General features: G+C 37.4%; 1 protein-coding gene across 31 annotated transcripts in view; it reads right to left on the bottom strand.

The window, feature by feature from the left end:
* TRIP12 (thyroid hormone receptor interactor 12) overlaps positions 1 to 20781 on the bottom strand; it is a 151993-nt gene that overhangs the window by 29703 nt on the left and 101509 nt on the right. For 13 of the 31 annotated variants that reach the window (XM_032637846.1, XM_032637848.1, XM_032637828.1 and 10 more), the window contains 15 exons: positions 20020 to 20112; positions 19666 to 19827; positions 16755 to 16823; positions 16499 to 16664; positions 14134 to 14251; positions 13859 to 14015; positions 11874 to 12027; positions 9851 to 10079; positions 9407 to 9525; positions 6905 to 7112; positions 4285 to 4385; positions 3887 to 4061; positions 2598 to 2739; positions 1546 to 1737; positions 112 to 263 (listed from right to left, as the gene is read on the bottom strand). In XM_032637846.1, coding sequence (XP_032493737.1) covers positions 112 to 263; positions 1546 to 1737; positions 2598 to 2739; positions 3887 to 4061; positions 4285 to 4385; positions 6905 to 7112; positions 9407 to 9525; positions 9851 to 10079; positions 11874 to 12027; positions 13859 to 14015; positions 14134 to 14251; positions 16499 to 16664; positions 16755 to 16823; positions 19666 to 19827; positions 20020 to 20112 — 2237 coding nt within the window. Of the gene's footprint in view, positions 1 to 111; positions 264 to 1545; positions 1738 to 2597; positions 2740 to 3886; positions 4062 to 4284; positions 4386 to 6904; positions 7113 to 9406; positions 9526 to 9850; positions 10080 to 11873; positions 12028 to 13855; positions 14016 to 14133; positions 14261 to 16498; positions 16665 to 16754; positions 16824 to 19665; positions 19828 to 20019; positions 20113 to 20781 lie in introns of all 31 variants that reach the window. The other 18 variants (XR_004350763.1, XM_032637824.1, XM_032637830.1 and 15 more) reach the window with 7 other exon arrangements.

The raw sequence follows: 20781 nt of genomic DNA, 5'->3' as shown, positions 1-20781 counted from the left end.
ATGAATGTTCTTTGAGCAGACCAAGATGTCACTAGACCTCTTGCCACCTTACCTCAACAAAATAAAGCATAAAGTCCAATGGCAAGGGCACACCTAGGCAATGATCCTTACCTGCCTCCTGTGCCATTTCCACTCGGAAAGTCATGCACTTTGACTGGAAACTGTTCCATCTGGCTGAGGCAGTTGTTCATCTTGTGAACTAATGCCAACAAAGGTGCATTACCCACTGGTTCTACTCTTCCAGTGGGCTCCTCTCCAGGAAGCTGAAGTTATAAATAAACCAATAGGTTAAGCAAGGCCTCGTGAAAATGGAATGCTCAACAAGAAAATTTAATAGGCAGTTTTACAAGATCTAATCTACTGAACCTTTTTTGATGGATTTGGTTAGAACAGTGTTTCCAAAGAAATTATTTCAATAAAGACATTCTTTCTGTATAGGCCCACAATCCCATATTCACAATTCCCAAGTCCAAAAGGCTTGAAAACACAACTCATTTAGTGGCAAAACCCGACTCAGACAGACACAAGGCCATTTGCAGTCTTTATTCAACCTTTATTTAGTGGGAATAGTCCTATGTTTTGCTGCAAAAATATTTAATGTGTACAAAGTACTGTTCAGAATCCACTGGGGATATATCAGGTAATACATGCTGTATATACTGTATGGTAGAACTCGTGAAACCCATCCAGCCCCAAGGAGTTTCAGATAAGAGATTACAGACCTGCACATAATTTTAAGCATGGTATAAAACTATATCCGATATTGCTACACATCTAATGATTCTCAAATAAACATCAATTCTGCTTTAGGTAGCTGCACAAGTTAAAATAATATAAGCAATGCCTGCAAACACTGAAAAGACATGGTGACACAGTTTCACACAGGAGACTTGTCCTTAGCCCTATTACACAGCTGAACCGGAGAATCTTCCCTAGGGATGCCTTCTCTTAAGCCATTAGGAACAAGCAGAGTGATGCTGAGTCAACAGTACTCAGGTTACTCTCTTGCTCTCACTCACTGAGGGTGAAGGAACTGAAGCTGCTCTGTGGCTTCTGGTCTCATAATCCACATTATAAATGGTGATTAAGTACTCTTCAATGAAATTGTTAGTTCTGTGTTTTACATACAAAATAGAAATGTATATGTGTCTACTCTATCTTATGTCTATAGCTACACTATGTCTACTGTATTTCCCTTAAAAAATATACTGCAAACTGCAATATGTTTAAAAACAGATATTGAGAATAAAATACATTCACAAGTGAGAGACTACTATTAACGGCTTGCCTGACAGAAAAACAAAGACTCAGGATTCATCAACCACAGAACAGGCCCTTGCTTCAAGTCACCATTTCGTTGTTTTATTATTTACCTGATGTATAAAAGACTAATGAATCCAACTGTGTATAATAAGCAAGCTAAACACTTTACCTCAATATCTTGACCAAAAACTACTCGAAATTACTACTGGGATGAAAATATACACACTAGTGAGCAATGACGCTTAAAGTAAGACACACAGGCATTATTATTAGATAACTTACTGGAGAAGAAAAAAATACATGAAGGAATCTCTTTAATCTGATCTCTCTGCTCACAGCATCCTTTTCGCTTTTAGATGTCAAATAAAGCAATAGCTGCTTCACAAATCCACTATGTTGGATTTCAAATGATGAAACATCTGACTCTGAGACTATGCTACGGATTTCTACAAGGCACTCAGCTCCACCATCCACCTGAAAGAGTTGAAAACAATATTTACTGATTTAGACAGCCTTTACTAAATGCACAATTCACATTTCCCCAAAAGCAATTGGATACTTTCTTAACACCTTTAAAAAAGAAGGCAGGGGCAGGTGGTGCATTCTTGGTAGAGCTTTGAAAAATAACATCTTACCTACACACACATTCACGAAATGTTACTACTTCATGACAAAAAACCAGCATCCATACTAACATTAAAAAAAAACAAAAACCTTCATATTCAACCAATGGAATTGTGTTAAAAAATTAAAAAAAGACAAAGGATGAGAATACGAATGGAGGAATGGAGCTACAATACCAAAATGAAAAGAGATATAACAAGAGTTCAAGGTATGGCTTTACATTAGTACATTTAAAGTATGAATGAAACAGACAATTTCTTGGAAAACATGTACTACGCATATTGCTCAAAGTATATAAAAAATGCAAACAGAGTCAAATGAAACACAAAAGGCTTAGTTATGACATCTCTATCCTCTCTGAGTACTCTCAGGCCACAGGTAAAGAGGGGTTAAGGAAGGTCTTCTCAATGCTAACACCTGCAGCTGAAGAGGACTGAGAGAAGAGATGTGCTTGAGGGACATTTTCTAAAGTCTCTTCATTTGTCAAGAAATAAGGGAGGTGAAGGAAAGAAAGTCAAAAGACCAGATGTCTAGCCCATCTAATGATAAAGTGATGCACGAAAAGTCAAGGGACGAGTTAAAGAAACGTCAGCAGCAAAGGTACATGTCTGGCTAAAAAGCTAGAGAGTCACCAAGGAAAAAGAAGAGCAGGACGGAAGAGACGCCGGAAGAGACAGAAGTGAACCGGCCAGATGCACCAGTCACGGTACCTGGAGGTTGAGTTGTTCGGTTGCAGCACAAAGTCTCTGAAGGACATTCAATGCAGGGTTGCTTCCATCCATGTTCTCAGAACTGAAATAACGCTCTACAAATTTATGCGCCTGCTCTTTAATCCAACCTTTGATTTTTTCTCTGCCAGAAGGAAAAAGATATTAAAGTCTCAGTGTAAACAGAAAGGATTTCAATTATAACTTCTGGTCAAAGGCAAATAGTTGCTACATTTAAAATCCTTTTTGGCCTATGCTTATAGACTAGTAAATTCAGATTCCACATTAACCTAATTAAGTTTCAGTTTGAAGGTGGGCTAAGATATACCTAGAGAAATGCACAGGTACTTAAAATACATTTCAGGTCATTACATGAAGACCAAAGAAACAGTTCTAACTTCTAGGGACTCTACAACCTAAGAGTTTCCTGAGTGTTCACCTGAAAGCAATTTTACATGACTGTTCTCTAAGGTACAGACATATCTGCACTGTCCTTTATTTATGTTACCTGGAGAGCTGAAGTAAAGAACTATAGACAAGAAACATCCACCTATTAGGTGCACAATTAGCTATGACAGCTGAGACCTCGCTGTTTAAATTACAAATTCTCATGGCTTCAGAAATCTATTTGCTTAATTATTTTTATTAACTGAAGTTCAGAACCACCAACCAACCAAAGCAATCAACCAAACAAAAAGAACTTCCTTGTTTTCCCAATGGAATTTGATTTTTGTAAATGTCTTATTTGCAGAAGAAGCACTCCTTGCTGGTATGTTACATCCAGAGCCAAAAGACAAAACAATCCATAGGATTTTAAAGAAATAATTTTTTAATGCCATAAACTGGTGTGAAATCGTTTAGCTGACAGAATTCTAAGTTTCTAAAAAAGGGCTCTGCTCTAAGAGCCTTACCTTCCATTGTAAAGGGTAGAGGAGGTTTATCATAAAAGAGCGCGCACGTATGTGTACAAAAAATACGTCCGCTTTCTTTTTCTAGAACAGAACGACGGGACAGGTTCAATGGGAAACCTATTTGTTTGGCTCTGAACATACACAACCCCCAAGTAGACGTGTTGAAAGGAATTTTAAAATGTGAGACTGGAATGCAGGACAAAGCCAGACACAGGGTTCAAGAATTGAGAATCGGCTCCATCCTTGAGCTATGCCACCACCTCTGAGCATAAATTAAAGATCTGTGTCCATGTTTCATCTCCATATAATAAATATGCTGACCGAAAAATGGGAAGTTTTTCTGACCTGAGAACAGAGGTGACACAGAACCCCCCACCTTACCTGTTATTGGATATGGTGTCCTTTGAGGCGGCCCTGGCAAGACCACTAACTCCCGCAGCTCGGGCCGGTTCAATGTTGTTGCTGTGAGACTGTGCGCTTAACCTTCCCCACGTTTTTGGATTCAAGCTTGCCAGGAAAGAAGATTTAGGTGACTGAGTAGTGGTGGGGCTTTTAGCTATGAAAAGAGAATGATGATTAAATCATTTCAGTGCAATCGATGAAAACCAACTGAATTTTAGGATTCCCACTCTTAATAAATTAGCTAAAAGAACTAACAACACTGGGAATTCAGGAAACTCAGGCATGCTTCAAAGCTATCAGCAATTTTAATGAAGTATGTATCCTTAACTGCTACCACCTTTCCCTTTACTGCCTCATAGTTTCATCACAAAAATTACCTTGATTGTCTACTTTGTCATCATCTCTTGGAGGTGAATACTTTGGCCTTCTTGATCCTCGTTTTGGCAGTCGTTTTCTCTTTAGAACATCACTTAATCGACTGTCACGTGGGAAAACATGGGGTAAGTTTAGCGCTTACCATGATTTAGTATCATCACTCATTTAAAAGCAAGCTAAAATGGCAGAATATTGTTATAACACGGTATTTTTCATTTAGTGATTATTTAACGCCAACTCTGCACCAATGTTCTAGAAGTGTACAAGACACAGAAAATGATTAGTTCAGAAAATAGCTAGCTATTTGACTATACTGAACTACTAAAAAGAAAACCAGGGACTTCTCTGGTGGTGCAGTGGTTAAGAATCCACCTGCCAATGCAGGGGACACAGGTTTGAGCCCTAGTCCAGGAAGATCCCACATGCCGTGGAGCAACTAAGCCCGTGCGCCACAACTACTGAAGCCCGCGCGCCTAGAGCCCGAGCTCTGCAACAAGAGAAGCCACCGCAATGAGAAGCCCACATGCCACACTGAAGAGTAGCCCCCGCTCGCCGCAACTAGAGAAAGCCGGCGCACAGCAACGAAGACCCAACGCTACCAAATATAAATAAAGAAATAAAGAAAGAAATTAATTTTAAAAAAGAAAACCAAATAGAATATCTCATTAATCCTGTGTTAAACTCCATTATTAAATGCAGTACATACATAAAGCATAGGAAACAAATATGCAATGCATAAACTAGAAAAAGAATATGTTGAATTTGGGTACCTTATTTCTTCCCTAACCTAAATGACAATAAGTAAAATATACATAGCACTGAGTGTTAATATTATCAAAATACTTTCCAATACCACCCAAAGGAATTTCATGGTGTGTAATGGCAATAACATCCTAAATGAATGCATTTATAAGTACTTTTTTAAAAAATTCAAAATTATCTGTAAACAAATGTGGCAAGTGATAGTCTGAGTAGCCTACTTTGAATTAGAATATATGAAACAGAACGTATGTAGCCTTTGCGTACTATTTTCACTATCTTTAACAACACAAGAAATAGTTTAAAATATCATCCTTCAAATAACAAAGCTACATCAAGTGGGGAAGAAGAAAAAAAGTTCTGGTTCAGTTGGTCTATGACCCAAGTAAGAAAAAGTTTGAAAAAAATATTTAAAGTCTCCCAACATCTGACATGTCTCCTGAAAACACTTAATAGTGTGGTCAATATACCTGACGATCAGGACAAGTGAACTTTCAAGGAATAAACTTAAAATTAAACAATTCCACCTTTACGAATTTATATAAACTTTTCATTTAAAACCATATTAGAAGAGAAAGGAATCACTTAAAACTCTGAAAGTATTTTAAGAAAAAGGTCCTTTCCTCTTTCTTTAAGAGTATCAACTGTCAGAACCTATAATCATATAGGTTCTTTGCACTGCATATTTGTTTCATATATTTTACGTATGTAGCTCAGAAATGCGGCATTTGTCTGAGCCGCATCATATTTTACCAAGTGCCTGTGCTAATAATATAGTATTGGGCTGGCCAAAAAAGTTAGATCGGATTTTTCCATAACATCTGCAATGACTTAAGGTTACTGCAGCAGCTGTGGGAGGGAGCAGGGCTCGGGAGGAAGTAGAGAGGCAGGCAAGGCTGGGAGGGAAAATGGCAAGATAATCCAACTTGAAAACAGTGAAGGTGGGGGGGTCTCTGGCATTCTCAAACTCCTTGGACTGTGCCCGCTACATGGTACCACTTAAACCCAGCAGCTTCCTAAAATTAACAGTGGCTGTGCCAGAAGCCACAGAACTGCCAAAATTCATACTTAAACCAGGCTGGACAACTGCCACCAAGGGGCACCAGAAGCAGCTGGGGTTCGGAGTGGGCTAGCTTCACACGACAATGCTACCTTGCAGCTTATAAGATTAAATGTTTGGACCCCACTTATTAAGTATAATGTTTTACCAAGATCTACTTTACAGCTTACATCAAAGAAACAAAAACACTTTTAGAGTGTGACTTGTTTCAACACAACAAAATGAAAACCAACACGAGGGTTTGGTAATGTTCTCAGCAGCACAGTACAACAAAGGAATTAAAAAAGAGGTGGAAGCAGAGAACTTAGAACTCTCATTTGCCTTTATTAACAGCAAAAGTTCCCATATGCCAATTAAAGGTAAATGGGAAATCGGGATCTTTTTTCCTTTACAGTCTAAAAATTCCGACTTTTAATATTTTTCACTATATTAAATATCTGGATTTCTTAAAGCTGGTATGTATGCTGCAATACAGTAAATAATAGCAAGATTATGGAATCAGAAATGAGGGCTCAAATCCCGCATCTGCAAAATAAGTACATGACACTATACCAGTCACTTAGCTTCTCTGAGCCTTAGTTCCCTTGTATGGAAACACCATGTATCTCTTGTGGTTCCTAAACAGGGCTCAATACAACAGGTTTCTTCCCATTCCCATTAAATATCTAACACAATATACATGGAAAAATAGAAAACGTACACTCTCCATAATATTTTACCATTTACTTCCCTGTGTGAGTCTCAGGTACCAGGGCAGAGTTAAAGGCAAAGAGCACAAAAATCACTGCAAAACTCTGACTTACCCTTGAGGGCTCAGATCTAAAGAATCATCTCTGCTGTGCTGCAAGCTGGGGGATCCCAAGTCAGCTGAGGCGTTAGTGGCAGCCGTGGCTGTTCCACTGCTGACAGACGTCGTGGACCCCAAGGATCCTGACCCATTCGTACATGCCTTTGGTGGACTTGTCAACAATGATTCCGATTCTGCTAAGTGTTTTACTTGATGCATTACACCTTTACAGAGCGGAGATTAAAGAGAGTATGTGTTAATCAGGACCACCTCCCCACCATTATAAGATCCCTAAATGCTAACACGGATTCACAAGGAATGAATAAAAAGTACCCGGCAAATAGGAAAATAACTTTAGGTGCCAGAGTCTTCAACTTGACTCCAAAGAAAAGTAGTAGGCAAATTCAAAATTAAAGAAAAGATATTTATACAGACTGTCTGCCAATACTCAAAACCCGAATGTAGGATACGTAATGGGGTCACATGTAAATTCCTACTGGAAATAAAATACCCTTTATAAAAACAATAAGCAATTACAGAAATGCAGTGCACCTGTGGCTTGATAGCCAGAAGGAAGAAAAAGACCTACAGTCATTAACTTCAAATACTACAATGAGATAAGATCACAGTAACATTACTGCCAAAAAAGGAGAACACCAGCTATTGAAGGATGGTGATTTTCACATCCTTGGAGGTGTATGAGGAGAAATGAACAGTAACTTATAAGGCAGGGTTTATATTTGGGGTTGGACTGTGGCAAGATGTACATGAGAGGAGGGGGGAATATAAAGGTGTGTGTCTGAATATCGGTGTGTAAAACTATATGCAAATCTGTGTGTCTGAATGTATGTGAGTGCATGTTCACACAATCACATTTTTCTGGGGAAGAGTTCAGAGCTTTCCATCAGATTCTTTGATTAAAAAAAAAAGTCTGAATGAATTCAAACTGCAGGCATTCGTTCCATGAGTATTATTTGCAGCAATCATATGCCAGACCGTGTGCTAGGGACTAAGGATATGGCGCCGTGGCTAAGAGAAATGGATTCAGGGCACTTATTAACTAATGAGAAAGATACATCTAACAAGAAACTACAAATAAAGAGTGAACTGCTTATGAAAAAGAAAATACAGTGCTGTTGGAGCATACAATCGGGAGATGTAACAATCTAGAAGGCAGGCTAGATCTTTAGGAGTAAGTGACATTTAAGTGGAACCTGAAAGAACAGTGAGACAAACCAGATGCAAAGGGGTAGAACCAATCTACATTCCTCCATAAACTTCATAATGTACATGCTATATAAATATTTGGGGGCGGGAAATTCAACCTGACGGCATAGTTGATTCTACCAAAGTTTTTAAAAAAATCATTGAGAAAAAAGACCGATTCTGATATGCTTCCAAATCAGAAAGCAACCAAAAGCAAACAACAACAAAAACAGAAAACCAAAAACAAAATACAGAATGCAAAATACAAGATAATCTAAGGCTAAAAATAAGAATACATACCAGGCATTTATGTGAGCATAGAAAATCTGATTTGTTAACCATAGTTACTATCTCTGGGAAATGGAGAGAGTTTGCCTTCTATTTCACATAAATGTGTAGTGCTGTATTTTTTTTTGAAAACTCACTGCTATTTGAACAGAGCTAATAAGAAATAGTGAAAACTTCTTCCCATCTGATTCAATACTATTACACTAGCATGTCTGTTACATTCTCAAGATGTAAAGAGAGATGAATCCAGCATAAGAAAAGGTGATCAAAAGAATGGAAAACAGATCATATGCATAAAGAACCAGGACTGTTTCTAAGACTGAAGATAAAGTATTACGTGAGGGGAAAACACCATCATTTTCTGCATCCTCACAAGACCAAAGTAACCTAATAGACCAAAAAGACCCATAAAGAGATCTCTGTTGACGAGAAGGAACTTTTGTTATCTTGGCAGGTTTAAAAAGAATAAAACACCCAAATGAGTGATACAGTTTCATCTTTGAGGTCTTCAAGAAAAGAATGGAAAAGTATCATGTCCCCTAGGCTGATTTCGACATTGAAATTCCTCAAATTAGAGGACTACACCAATTGCATTCTGAAGATTATTCCAAGCCTTGAAATATTCCATTATCTACATAGTGAAGTAAAAAAATAATCCCTTTTACAGCTGTTCTGATCTACTAACAGGATTCCTTGGGAAAGTGACCTCTGACTTTTTCAAAAAATTTTTATGGGCAACTATATGTTATCAGCATAAAAAGAAAATTCAATGATTGCTTCTGGGCCATAAACACTCAAATCATTGAAACTTACTAAGTGTTCATCAACAGACAGTGAATCTCACACAATCTATAACAAAAGATTTATAAAAGATGCTCTATATGTATTAAAGCTGTAAGCATGCAAATATCTTACATAAAAATAACAGTTTAATTTTTTTTCTATAGAGTATAACTATACTTCTACTGAAATAATGTTTAGACTAAAAGATTAACCATGAATTAACTATCATGAACGGCATTACCTTCTCTTCTGAAATAAACACTAAAAATATCAGGTAACTTCTGCATTAAGATCTCTGCCATCTGAAGTGCTCCAACTACTATCTTCAGGTCTTGGCTTGATAGCATGGAAGCAATATGACTAAAAAAAGAAAGCATTTGTATATAAAACATTTGTCTGAATTTGATAATTACTGCTGGCCATCCTACTTTAAATTTGAGAGCAAAATATTTTAAGTGTCAAACCAATCCACCAGAACAAGAATTTTTCTTAAATGCTCAACTTCTGCATTTAATTTATTCTTTATCAAAGGTGTTTGTGAATACAGAAAGACAACGAAGGGCTCAAAATATTCCAAATGAACTGTTTTGTGCATATTTTTTCTGTACTATTTCTTTAAAGATTTCTGAAGTTACTTGCAGAGACTTGGATTTCTAAAGCGTTTTCACCACTTTCATGAACACACCTTGAAACAGCATGATTTTTCAGGACATCCTTTAGAAGTTCGGCATCCGCGAAATAAATTATCCTAAGAATTGCTCTAAGGCACTTATGTCTGACCGCAGGTCCTGCTGAGGAACTATACACTTCATAAAGAACACCAAATAATGTCTTAATAAAAGACTTAGCCAGTTCCGGATCCTCTTTCATAAGCTGTGCTCGAGCATCATCCTTCTTTAACTCTGAATATCCACCTGTAATAAAAAAAGTATAATCCTAAAGCTACAGACTTCAGAAACACAATAAAGTAAATAACATAAAGCATTCAAGCTGATGTAATTATCTGAAATGCTACAAAAACTTTTTGGTTATAAAGCAAATTAACTTATCTAATGCAATCAACTGGGGTCTATAAATGGCATTAAGACAAATTTCAGCCAGCTAAAAAACCACCGGCCATTCTGGCCAGCTGAAAAGCACAAGGCACCACTACACTGGGTCTCTTATTTTTACTAATATATGTTCCACAAAATATTGGAGATGTTTCAGTATTAGCCAGTTAAACCACTGGTAAGAAATAAACAGAGCTGAAAAATTGGACAGTGAGTATGTAGCAAGAAACTGGAAAAACAAGATGACCTGTCACTTTGATTAGAGGGAATAAGGTGCAGGGGAAAGGTAACAGATGAAAAGCGCTAGAACAGGGATTGGCAAAGCATGGTCCAAAGGCCCAATCCACCCACCACCTATTTTTGTAAATAAATTTCATCGGAACACAACCACATATATTTGTTTACATATCGTATATGGCTGTTTGGCAGCTACAAGAGCAGTGCTGAATACAGAGACTGCATGGCTTGCAAAGGTTAAAATATTTACTATCTGGTCCTTTTCAGAAACAGTATGCTGACCCTTGCACGCTAGCCTAGACCTGCAAAAGCAATGAACTAAATCCCTCAGGAAAGGAACAAATGACAGAAACCTGAAAAGAAAAAAAAAAATCACAATCACCTATTCTTCATTAATTAAGAGAATTTTGGTGGGAAAGTATAAAATAAAAGGTTGTAAAGAACTAATATGATGGGGTGTGAGTGGATCCAAAGATAAAACAGGGATAAAAGGATCGGATTTAAAAAACTGCATGGGCTGCAGAGAACAAACTGGCGGTTGCCAAAGGGGAGGGGGTGAGGGGAGAAAAGCAGCAAGTGAGGGAGATTAAGGGGAACAAACTTCCAGGTGCAGAATAAAGGAGGCATGAGTAAGAAATGTACAGCATGGGGAATACAGTCACTTACTGTTGTATATAATAACTTTGGTGACAGATAGTAAGTAGACTTATCATGGCGATCATTTAAAATGTATAGAAGTACTGAATCACTATGTTGTGTAACAGGAGCTAACATAGTGTTGTAAGTTCATTATACTTCAAAACCAAACTCAAAGAGATCTGATTTGTGGTTACTGGGGCAGGGGCTGGGGGGGGCGCGACGGGGGGTGGACTGGATGAATGCAGTCAAAAGGTATAAGCTTTTCCAGTTATAAGGTAAATTAGTACTAGGGATGTAACGTACATGACAAATGTAGTTAACACTGCTGATGTTATATATGAACGTTAAGAGTTTCTTACCACAAACAAAATTTTTTTCTCTATTTCTTTAATTTCTATCTATGAGAAGCTGGATGTTCACTCAACTTATGTGATAATCGTTTCATGACGTAAGTCAAGCCATTATGTTGTACACCTTAAACTTACACAGTGCTGTGTGTCAATTATATCTCAATAACACTGGAAGGCGGTGGTGGGGAAAGGGATGCACAGGACAATTCTGACTAGAGTCCAGGACACTGCAAATCACAGAAGTAGGAAAATCTTGGGGAAGATGCCAGTTAATATTGGCTCATTTGCCGATTAAAGCAACAACAAAAAATTAATCACTACTATGCAACTGCCTTAAGTTTAATAATAACACTCCATAAAACAATTATTTGTTATTGCAAATACTACTCACAGACAATACAGTACTACTTTTAACTCAAAAGATACTTACTACTGTTAGTATTGGCTAAGGGGTTAGGTTTTCTCTGAATGGCACGTGCTGTTCCCGTGTCCTCATTGATTTGCTGCATAGAATTAAAATCAATAGTATAAACTCGTCCCAGAGTGGACAAGCTTATCTCATCCTCACCGACCTGATGGGCTGCCTGAGAGCAAAGAGAGAGAAACCTTGAATATAAACATGGAGAAATTTATCAACTTAAGACACAGTGGGAACCCTCAATAAATGCTAACTTACATATTTGTTTCATCAGGTTTTAGATGGTGAAGTAACTGAATATACAAGTTTTAATAGTGTGGATGTGACAAAACTCATTCACTCAACAAACCGTTTTTAATTAAACACAAATATATATTACAGGACCTATCAGGTCCCCTGAGACAAATACAGGTAAAATCCTGATGAAGGATCCAGTCATGTAGAATCACTGACATGAAGACGACACTATTTGTGTTAAAAAGGCCTTGAAGACATTGCTGACAGAAAAAAATTGTTATCCATAAATCTTAGTATCTAATTCTTAGGTTAAAATGTTATTTACAGCATGGATTCCTAGCAGCCCATCAAAATCCTCCTTTAAACAAAATGATTCTATAAAATTATCCTTAGGAAACAAAAAAGACTTTACATTTAAATGATGCCCTAAGATTGAAAGGGACACAACTGGAACTAAAGAAAGTAATCCCCAGGGGTGGCAAATATTACAAAGTGTGTATCTCAAATGAGATAATATGATTAACACTGTTTGCTTGATTTTAGACAGCCTAAAGAAGTGATAAAATATTCATTCTTATGGAATTCCTTGGTTGAATGGAAGACAGGACTCTTAGGAAATATAAGACAGTTAACTAACAGTGAAAATACAATTATCGGGAAAATGCTAAAAAGAAGAATGCTTAGCGTTAGAGACCACGACCTACTTATAAACTAAGGCTAACAATGCACAAAGACCAGTCACCTTTAACTTCCTCATAACATAACAGCTAGCTCTGAATTTAGGTATTTTCATAGATCTTCCAATCTTGTAACATGTTTTTCACAAACTCATTTTTAGAAACTAACTAGGGGAAGGGACCTTAAAGAAAAAAAAGTCTAAGTGTCATGTCCTAAAAAATTCTGATTACACAGGTTGAAATTAGAAATTATATTAATACTTAAAGTAACTTATATATGAAAACATTAGTAAATGATGCTTAACATCTCAGATAATGCAGTGACCCAACACTTCCTAAACTAGGGCAAATATTTTCTTAACCTGAGGAATTTTTGAAATATTTCTGTGCAAACTTAATATGAAGAAGTATGGAAAAAAGAATAAAATCACACATAAAAACCTTCACAGAAAAATCACGAAATATTTTAGTGTGCTTCTTTCCTTTGCCATTATTCTTCTTTTCTTTTGCAGAGTTCCCAAGAGTCAGTCACATAATTTTTTTGAACATTTTGTTTTCATTTATAGCATATCGTATTTTAAGTCATTAAAATCTATCCCATTACGGTCTGGATTATATACAAACCTATGTATATTTCACAATTTACTTAATCATTCATCTAAAGCTATATATTTAGATTGTTTCCATATTTTTGCTCTTTAAAAATACTGAGAAGCAGCTACTTGTATGTAATCTTTGCTTTTGAGAGATTTCTTCTGGATAGGAGACAGAAGGGACTTTTAGAAACATGTAGCCTAACTCCCTCTCATGTTTCCTTTCAGAAATGAGGAAACTATGGAACAAAGATCTTAAATTACTTGCTCCAAGTCAATCAGGTAGTGAGCAGCAGAAGCAGGACTAGAACACCATGTTTTCTGACCTGAACAGAAATGAGGACCTTGTTCTCAGGAGACAAAATGAGAAAATCTTGAGTTAATTCAACATTGAGCACATTTAAGTACACAAGTCCACCTCCCCACTCCAGCCCTACACCCACTCTCCACCAAAATAAGACATATTTAAACGGTACGATGAAACTACTACCTCAATGATCCGGCTGTCAATCCTGTTATAGGGATGCCAAAGGCCCCGGTCATCACGCCACTGCCATATCGCACCATCTGTGTTCTGTGCATTTCCCTTCTTAAGCATGGTATCAACTGCAAAAATGCCTTCTTTTGGTAAACATGGCATAAGTTCACTGAAAACAAAGGGTGCAATTATTTTAATAAGTAGCTTCCTGAGCTGTCAGTAAATACCAGGTTTCTAAAGTAAAATACCCTCATATAAACCACAGTTATTACTGGCCCAATCTTTACCAGATCAGAGATGTCAGTTCATACAGTTCTTGAGGACTTCGTGGAACAAGATCAATCTGTTCCAGACAACTTCCATTGGAGGCACCACACAGGAGAAAGTGAAGAGTTTCTGCAATGTCTGTAAAACCAACAACAAAAAGCAAAACCCTATGAAACTACTTATATCGCCATATTTAAAAGGCAATCATTGCCTAGGGGTGAAACAATTAGAAATATTTTCTTGTACAGCTATATACCACAGAAATTAAAGTGAAAAATCCAAATGAGTTGTCATTAAAACCTTAAAAAAATTATGAAGATTTAAACAATTTCTTTCTGAGGACTTAAAGTTTGAGTCCTAACCTTCCAGCAAGACACCTAATCACAAATCCACTGCAGAGACTTCAGGGATCTTGTATTACTTTCCTTGAGGAGTTTTGCAAAAAAGTGTACTAAACATATTTTATCCTCGACTCAAGTATATTTGTATATTTGTCTTCAATTCAAATACGCTGAAAACATGTGACCAACAGAACAAAACACAGCAGTTAAAAGCATCTGAAATTACCATATTGTGATCAGGAAAACCTTTACCTTAAATGACAGTAAGCATGCCAACTAAATTTAAAGATCATTAAAATATCCTCTACCACAAGCTTCCATCCCCAGAAGACATCAGTTTATGGAAGAATTTCCATGAGAACTAGTTTAGTGTACTGACACTGACAGTGAGTGGAGGAAGCCCCCAGGCTCCAAAGGTTTTGGTCATTCTAACAGCTACGCCCTAAAGACAGGGCTGTGTCTCTATTGGTATCTATAAAATACTACACATACGCAAAATATACATAAACATTTCATTGAAATGTTCTGCCAGTAATCAGTAAGTTCTGTTGTCAAGGAAAGTATTCACCATTAATTTGGGCAGAGAGGTGTGGATAAATCTCTGACTCACTGAAACTTCACAAACAGTGATTAAAATTTTTAAACAGTCCTTGAAAAAGTCATTTTGCCAACTTCCTTAAGAAATATGAATAGATGGCAACGGTACATTATTCATTTCTTCTTTTTTAAAGAGACCAGAGGATGACAACAAAATGGAAAGAACCAGAGAGGTTCGCGTTACTGAAGTAGAATGATTATGCGGCAAACTTCCTAAAGTATGCAGAAGGGGTGAAAACATTCATCATGCTAAAGAAAAAAATTCCAAAACGTTAAAACAAAAGTCAGACAGGAATTTCCCAAACCAGGATATAGGAAAATGCTGTGCCACACCACACGGTAACAAGAGATAATCCTGTAGGCAAACTTCAAGAAATGGGAAAATTCAAGGGGGCCCTAGGGATTTTAATAAGCAAAGTACATTATGACTACGCAAAAAAAGAGTTAAACCTTTCCCAGGCTTATCTAGGCAGAGAGGACTTTGTTCATGGCATAAGCAAAACAGTATTCTCTGGGATACTAAGTTCAGGAAAGACTCAATGCTGTAAGAGGAATTTCTTCAATAAAGCACCTCAGCAACACTATTTTTCTACAAAATTCTGTGCCATGTGCTAAAATTCATAAGTAATGTGAAATACAAAACTGAGTCCCCCCCCATCCGCCCCCAAAAAGGTCCTCTTATACCACTTAATATACCGTTTGAAGCGGTGGGACAAAAACTATTTTGTCAGTGAGTGTCATCACTGACTCCCAAGGTAACGTCCTCAGAGATTAGAAGTATGGACATGAAATTAACCACAATGATAGGTGCTTCATAAAAAAGTGATCAACGCTCTACCAGCAATAATCACAACAATCTGACATTAACTTGTGAAATCTAAGGTTTAAGAGAGTGATGGGCAATGGCAATGGCAGTGCAATAAAACTCGATACCCTGCACATGTAAGTTTGGGAAAGGCTTAGAAATATTAAAGTAGCAAAGATCAGAGACATTCATCTGTGTAAATAAGTTCCAGCACTTTGAGGGAAGAAAGCATTCTGGGATCATAAACTGCTGGAAAATCTAATGTGGGAAAAAAGGACTACCTATAAGCAAAAGGGAAGCAGTTACTGGTAACATAAAACTCAGAATTCTCCTAATGAAGCATCATTACTTAATTGATATTGTACAGAAAGCAATGACTTTGGGTCTTTAGCCCTACACCAAGGGTAAAATTTTAATATATTATATACTTTAAAAATTGTATGTAGGCAGCATTACTATATTGTCACAACACAAATTTATTACATATTAACATTTTTCTTCCTTTACTATCCAGGGCCTGTGATATTAGCCATTTCTACTTGCTTATGTTGACTTTACTTATTAACAGAGATTAAACTCACGCACACACACAAACACAAGCTGTTTTTCCCGTATAAAATGGAATAATAAAATAGCACTTACTTTGCTTCATAAGTTGAACAGCTAAAGTGGGACAGTTGGAACACATCAAAGAAAACATGCGAACCACCATTATAAACATCCCAGAACTTAGAATTGGTGGAGTTACTACCAATAGTTGTTGAACATTTGTTAGCAGATCTTTGGAGGCAACCTGCTGGAGTAAATTCTTCACAAACACAAGAAAGAAAAAACTGTTACTTCATGAGGCAGCAATTTAACAACTTCATGAAAATACCAACGAAGACTAAACGCTTACCTCCTCATGTTGAAAGTTGTCCACTAGACGTGCAAAACAAAGGCAAGTGCTTTCTACTGACTTTTTGTCCTTTTTAATAAAGGAAAATAAAGTTTGTTAATATAAAACATTTTCACTGTCGTACGTCACTCCCTTATCCTCTTCCTAACCCCAAATTCTTCAAGACTTGCTTAACTAGATATGAGCTTTGAAAATGCTGTGGCCCTAATAAGCAAACAATCAGTAATGTCATGATTTCAAAGCAAAGGGAATCATACTGATAGAACCTCTCTCCTCCATTAAGAACCCAACATATAAAAAGCAAATACAAAGAAAGGGAACAACTTTTGTACTTCTATAATTTCAATACCTAAACAAAAACTATAATAAAGAAAAAATAAACATCCTACCATTCTAAAAAGCCTTACAAGTAGAAGTGCTTAAAACATGCATTCACTAAAAAGTTGTAAGTAGTTAAGTATGTGTGTGAGCCAGAGGTTTACTGATAATAAGAAAAACCTGATACAGATTTGCTCTATCATTATGAAAACAATCTAAATACTATTAGACTGATCTTAATGAGAAAACATTTGGAATAACTCTCATAAGAAAAGAAAGAACAATTTAATGGTATAGTTTGATAGACTTCGTTTTTTTCTAATTGATAAATGCGCTTCAGATGTAAAAACTAGGCTTAGCTGTGTAAAAATGAAAGTAATTCTGGTATTATAGAAGTCCTACACCTTTGCTGTCATGATTTAAGTCTAGAAAGAATGCTACAACAACAGGACCCATTATTTAACTTCTCTGATTCTTGGGCCATACTTCCAAAATAAGGTAAACTCACACCTAACTAGAGAACATTTCTAGCCCCCATAAAGTAAAGGTTATCTCAGCCTGCTAAGTTTTTTAAAATAAATAAAAAATGATTGGCACTACTTGTGTCTTGATCATCTTAGAAGCAAAATCCTCCAGTGATTCAATAATCAATATTATTTCACCTATCTTATGTAAACACCTTATTTAATATAGGTATACCTCATTTTATTGTGCTTCCCTTTAGTGCACTTCGCAGATACTGCATTTTTGACAAATTGAAGGTGTGTGGAAGCCCTGCACCCAGCAAGTCTGTTGGCACTATTTGTCCAACAGCACTCCCTCACTTCCTGTCTCTGTATTACATTGTGGTAATTCTCCCAACATTTTTTTTTTTTGCGGTACGCGGGCCTCTCACTGTTGTGGCCTCTCCCGTTGCAGAGCACAGGCTCCAGACGCGCAGGCCCAGCGGCCATGGCTCACGGGCCCAGCCGCTCCGCGGCATGTGGGATCCTCCCGGACCGGGGCACGAACCCGCGTCCCCTGCATCGGCAGGCGGACTCTCTGCCACTGTGCCACCAGGGAAGCCCTCTCCCAACATTTTAAACCCTCTTCCCCTCCACCAGCAAAAAGGTTACGAGTCCCTGACAGATCAAATAATGGTTAGCATTTTTTAACAATGAAGGATTTCTTAATTAAGGTATGTACTTTTTTTCTTAGACACAATGCTATTGTGAATAGACTACATCAGCGGTCCCCAACCTTTTTGGCACCAGGGACCAGTTTCATGGAAGACAATTTTCCCACAGATTTGGGTGGGGGGGGGGGGGGGCGGTGTTTCGGGATGATTCAAGCTCATTACACTTACTGTGCACTTTCTTTCTTTCTATTATTATCACACTGTAATATATAATGAAATCATTATACAACTCACCATAACGCAGAAGCAGTGGGAGCCCTGAGCTTGTTTTCCTGCAACTACATGGTTCCACCTGGGGGTGATGGGACCGACTCAGCTCCACCTCAGGTCAACAGGCCCTGAATTCTCATAAGGAGCGCGTGATCTAGATCGCTCGCGTGCACAGTTCACGGTCCTATGAGAATCTAACGCCACCGCTGATCTGACAGGAGGCGGAGCTCAGGTGGTGCTGCGAGCCATGGGGAGCGGCTGTAAATACAGATGACGCTTCGCTCACTCACCCGCTGCTCACCTCCTGCTGTGCGGCCCAGTTCCTAACAGGCCACAGGCCACCACTACCGGTCTGTTGCGTGGGGATTGGGGCGACTACATTACAGTGTAAAAATAACTTTCATACGCACTGGGAAACCAAAAAATTCTTGTGACTTGCTTTATTGTGATATTTCGCTTTACTGCAGTGGTCAGAACTGAACCCACGGTATCTCCGAGGTATGCCTGTATGTTTTATGTACCCAATTTTCCCCAAGAAGATTTTAAGCACACTTTGTAAAGGTGACTTACAAGTCAGATCTCTAAAAAGCTCTTTAGCAATAACAACACTTTGAAACATTAAAAGAATATTCAATTTCTCTAAAATCTCGAAGCTTAACTCATGAACTGTCCTCCACCGGGGGCTCTATAAGCTCTGCTTCTCATACTGCAACACCAGGCCCACTGATTCCATCTACTAATTGCTCCTGTTCTTCTCCAACCCCAGACAGCTGCAGTCTGCATTTCTTATTTCATTTCTATCTGGCACATACATAGTCTCATCTCTCTTCTGATCTTAACCCATACCCTCCTAGTCTTGCCTGCCTAACCCAATACCTTTCAGGAAACGGTGATCTTTCTAAAAGGAAATTCTGATCATATTACATAGGAAACACTCAGTGTTTGCTGAAATAATAAATTTGCCCCTGAAGTCAAAATAGTTGAAGATATCATAAACGAAGAAGTACTGTTCATTTGGGTAAATCCACTGAAATTTCATAAAATAACCTAATATAGAGTACATGACTAGGTAACAGGAAAAAACACAGATCAGAACATTTCCAAGTTACATATCCAGTTGGAAGATTTAAGGCCCTAGTTGAAATCAGCATTTAAAAAAATGTAATACAAACGTTTTATGATACATAAAATAGGTTCATGTTTTACCTGGTGGGTTAGCCTTTGGGTTAGCAATGGGAGGGAATCTGCCACAAAATGAAATTCATCTGGTGTGATACTCTGGCAGCAATTGGCCGCAATTGCTAGTGCATTCCGTTGGGCGTTTATGCTGAAGAACTCTAGATACAGCAAGCAGTCTGCCAAGCCACCCTAAAATACAGGAAACTGTTAAAGCCAAGAAATACCCTTTTATCAGCAATTAAAAAAAAAAGCCTACTAAAAGTCTAGCACATCACTTGGAAACAGCATGTGTACCTTACAGAGACTGCAATCTAGGAACTAATACAAATGTGGATCTAAAATCCAACATTAAATGAAATATAGTCCTTCAGTAACACTCACCGCCTGTAGAATGGCTTTACTGTGTCTCCGTGATAACATCTCCAAGGCCGTCAAGGCCTGCTCTGCCACGTCAATACACTGAATAACCTGCAGCTGGGAACATATACAAAGGAAACTTAAGGTTATCATTCAAGTTTTTTACTCGTTGCTCATCTTTGCATGAATAAACAACACCTTCTCTAATTTCCATCAATCTATACTGCCTCTAACCTGAAACCCACCATAGGAAACCAGCGATTTATGTGCTTAAGCCAAACATACTGGCAATACTTTTCTTTTCCTTCCAACTACTTTAAAGATATTGAAAAATATGTTTCACATAGAGAATAAACTAAATTCAATTATATAACTTTAAATCTTCATATTTAAAATAAACAGGTTGGTTTAGACAACAAATTTTAAAAATCAAGTTTTAAACTTTATACCATATTCCAAAGTTATCAGATAATGCAAATTTTACTGTGCTATGACCCTGAGCAAGGCACTTTGTCTCAGCCTTCTCAGCTGTAAAATGAGGGTATAAATAGCTATCAACCTCACCGGGATGTTTTCTAGAAATAATGAGATTATTTTTAATCAAGTGCTTTAAGTTCTCTGAAAGATTTATACTAAGGCAGTAATTGCTATTATTAAAAAATTATAATACTGGGTTGATTTTACAAATGCTTTATTAGCGTCAACTTTAAACTGCCGCTCTGCTAGACGTAAAACATTTTTCTGGAACCTTGGTTAAAAAATATACTTTAGTTAGATAATGGATGC

The sequence above is a fragment of the Phocoena sinus genome, chromosome 7, assembly GCF_008692025.1.
Source record: "Phocoena sinus isolate mPhoSin1 chromosome 7, mPhoSin1.pri, whole genome shotgun sequence".
Lineage (NCBI taxonomy): Eukaryota > Metazoa > Chordata > Mammalia > Artiodactyla > Phocoenidae > Phocoena > Phocoena sinus.
Note: the sequence above shows the minus strand (reverse complement) of the source record. Positions and strands in the feature narration are given on the sequence as shown.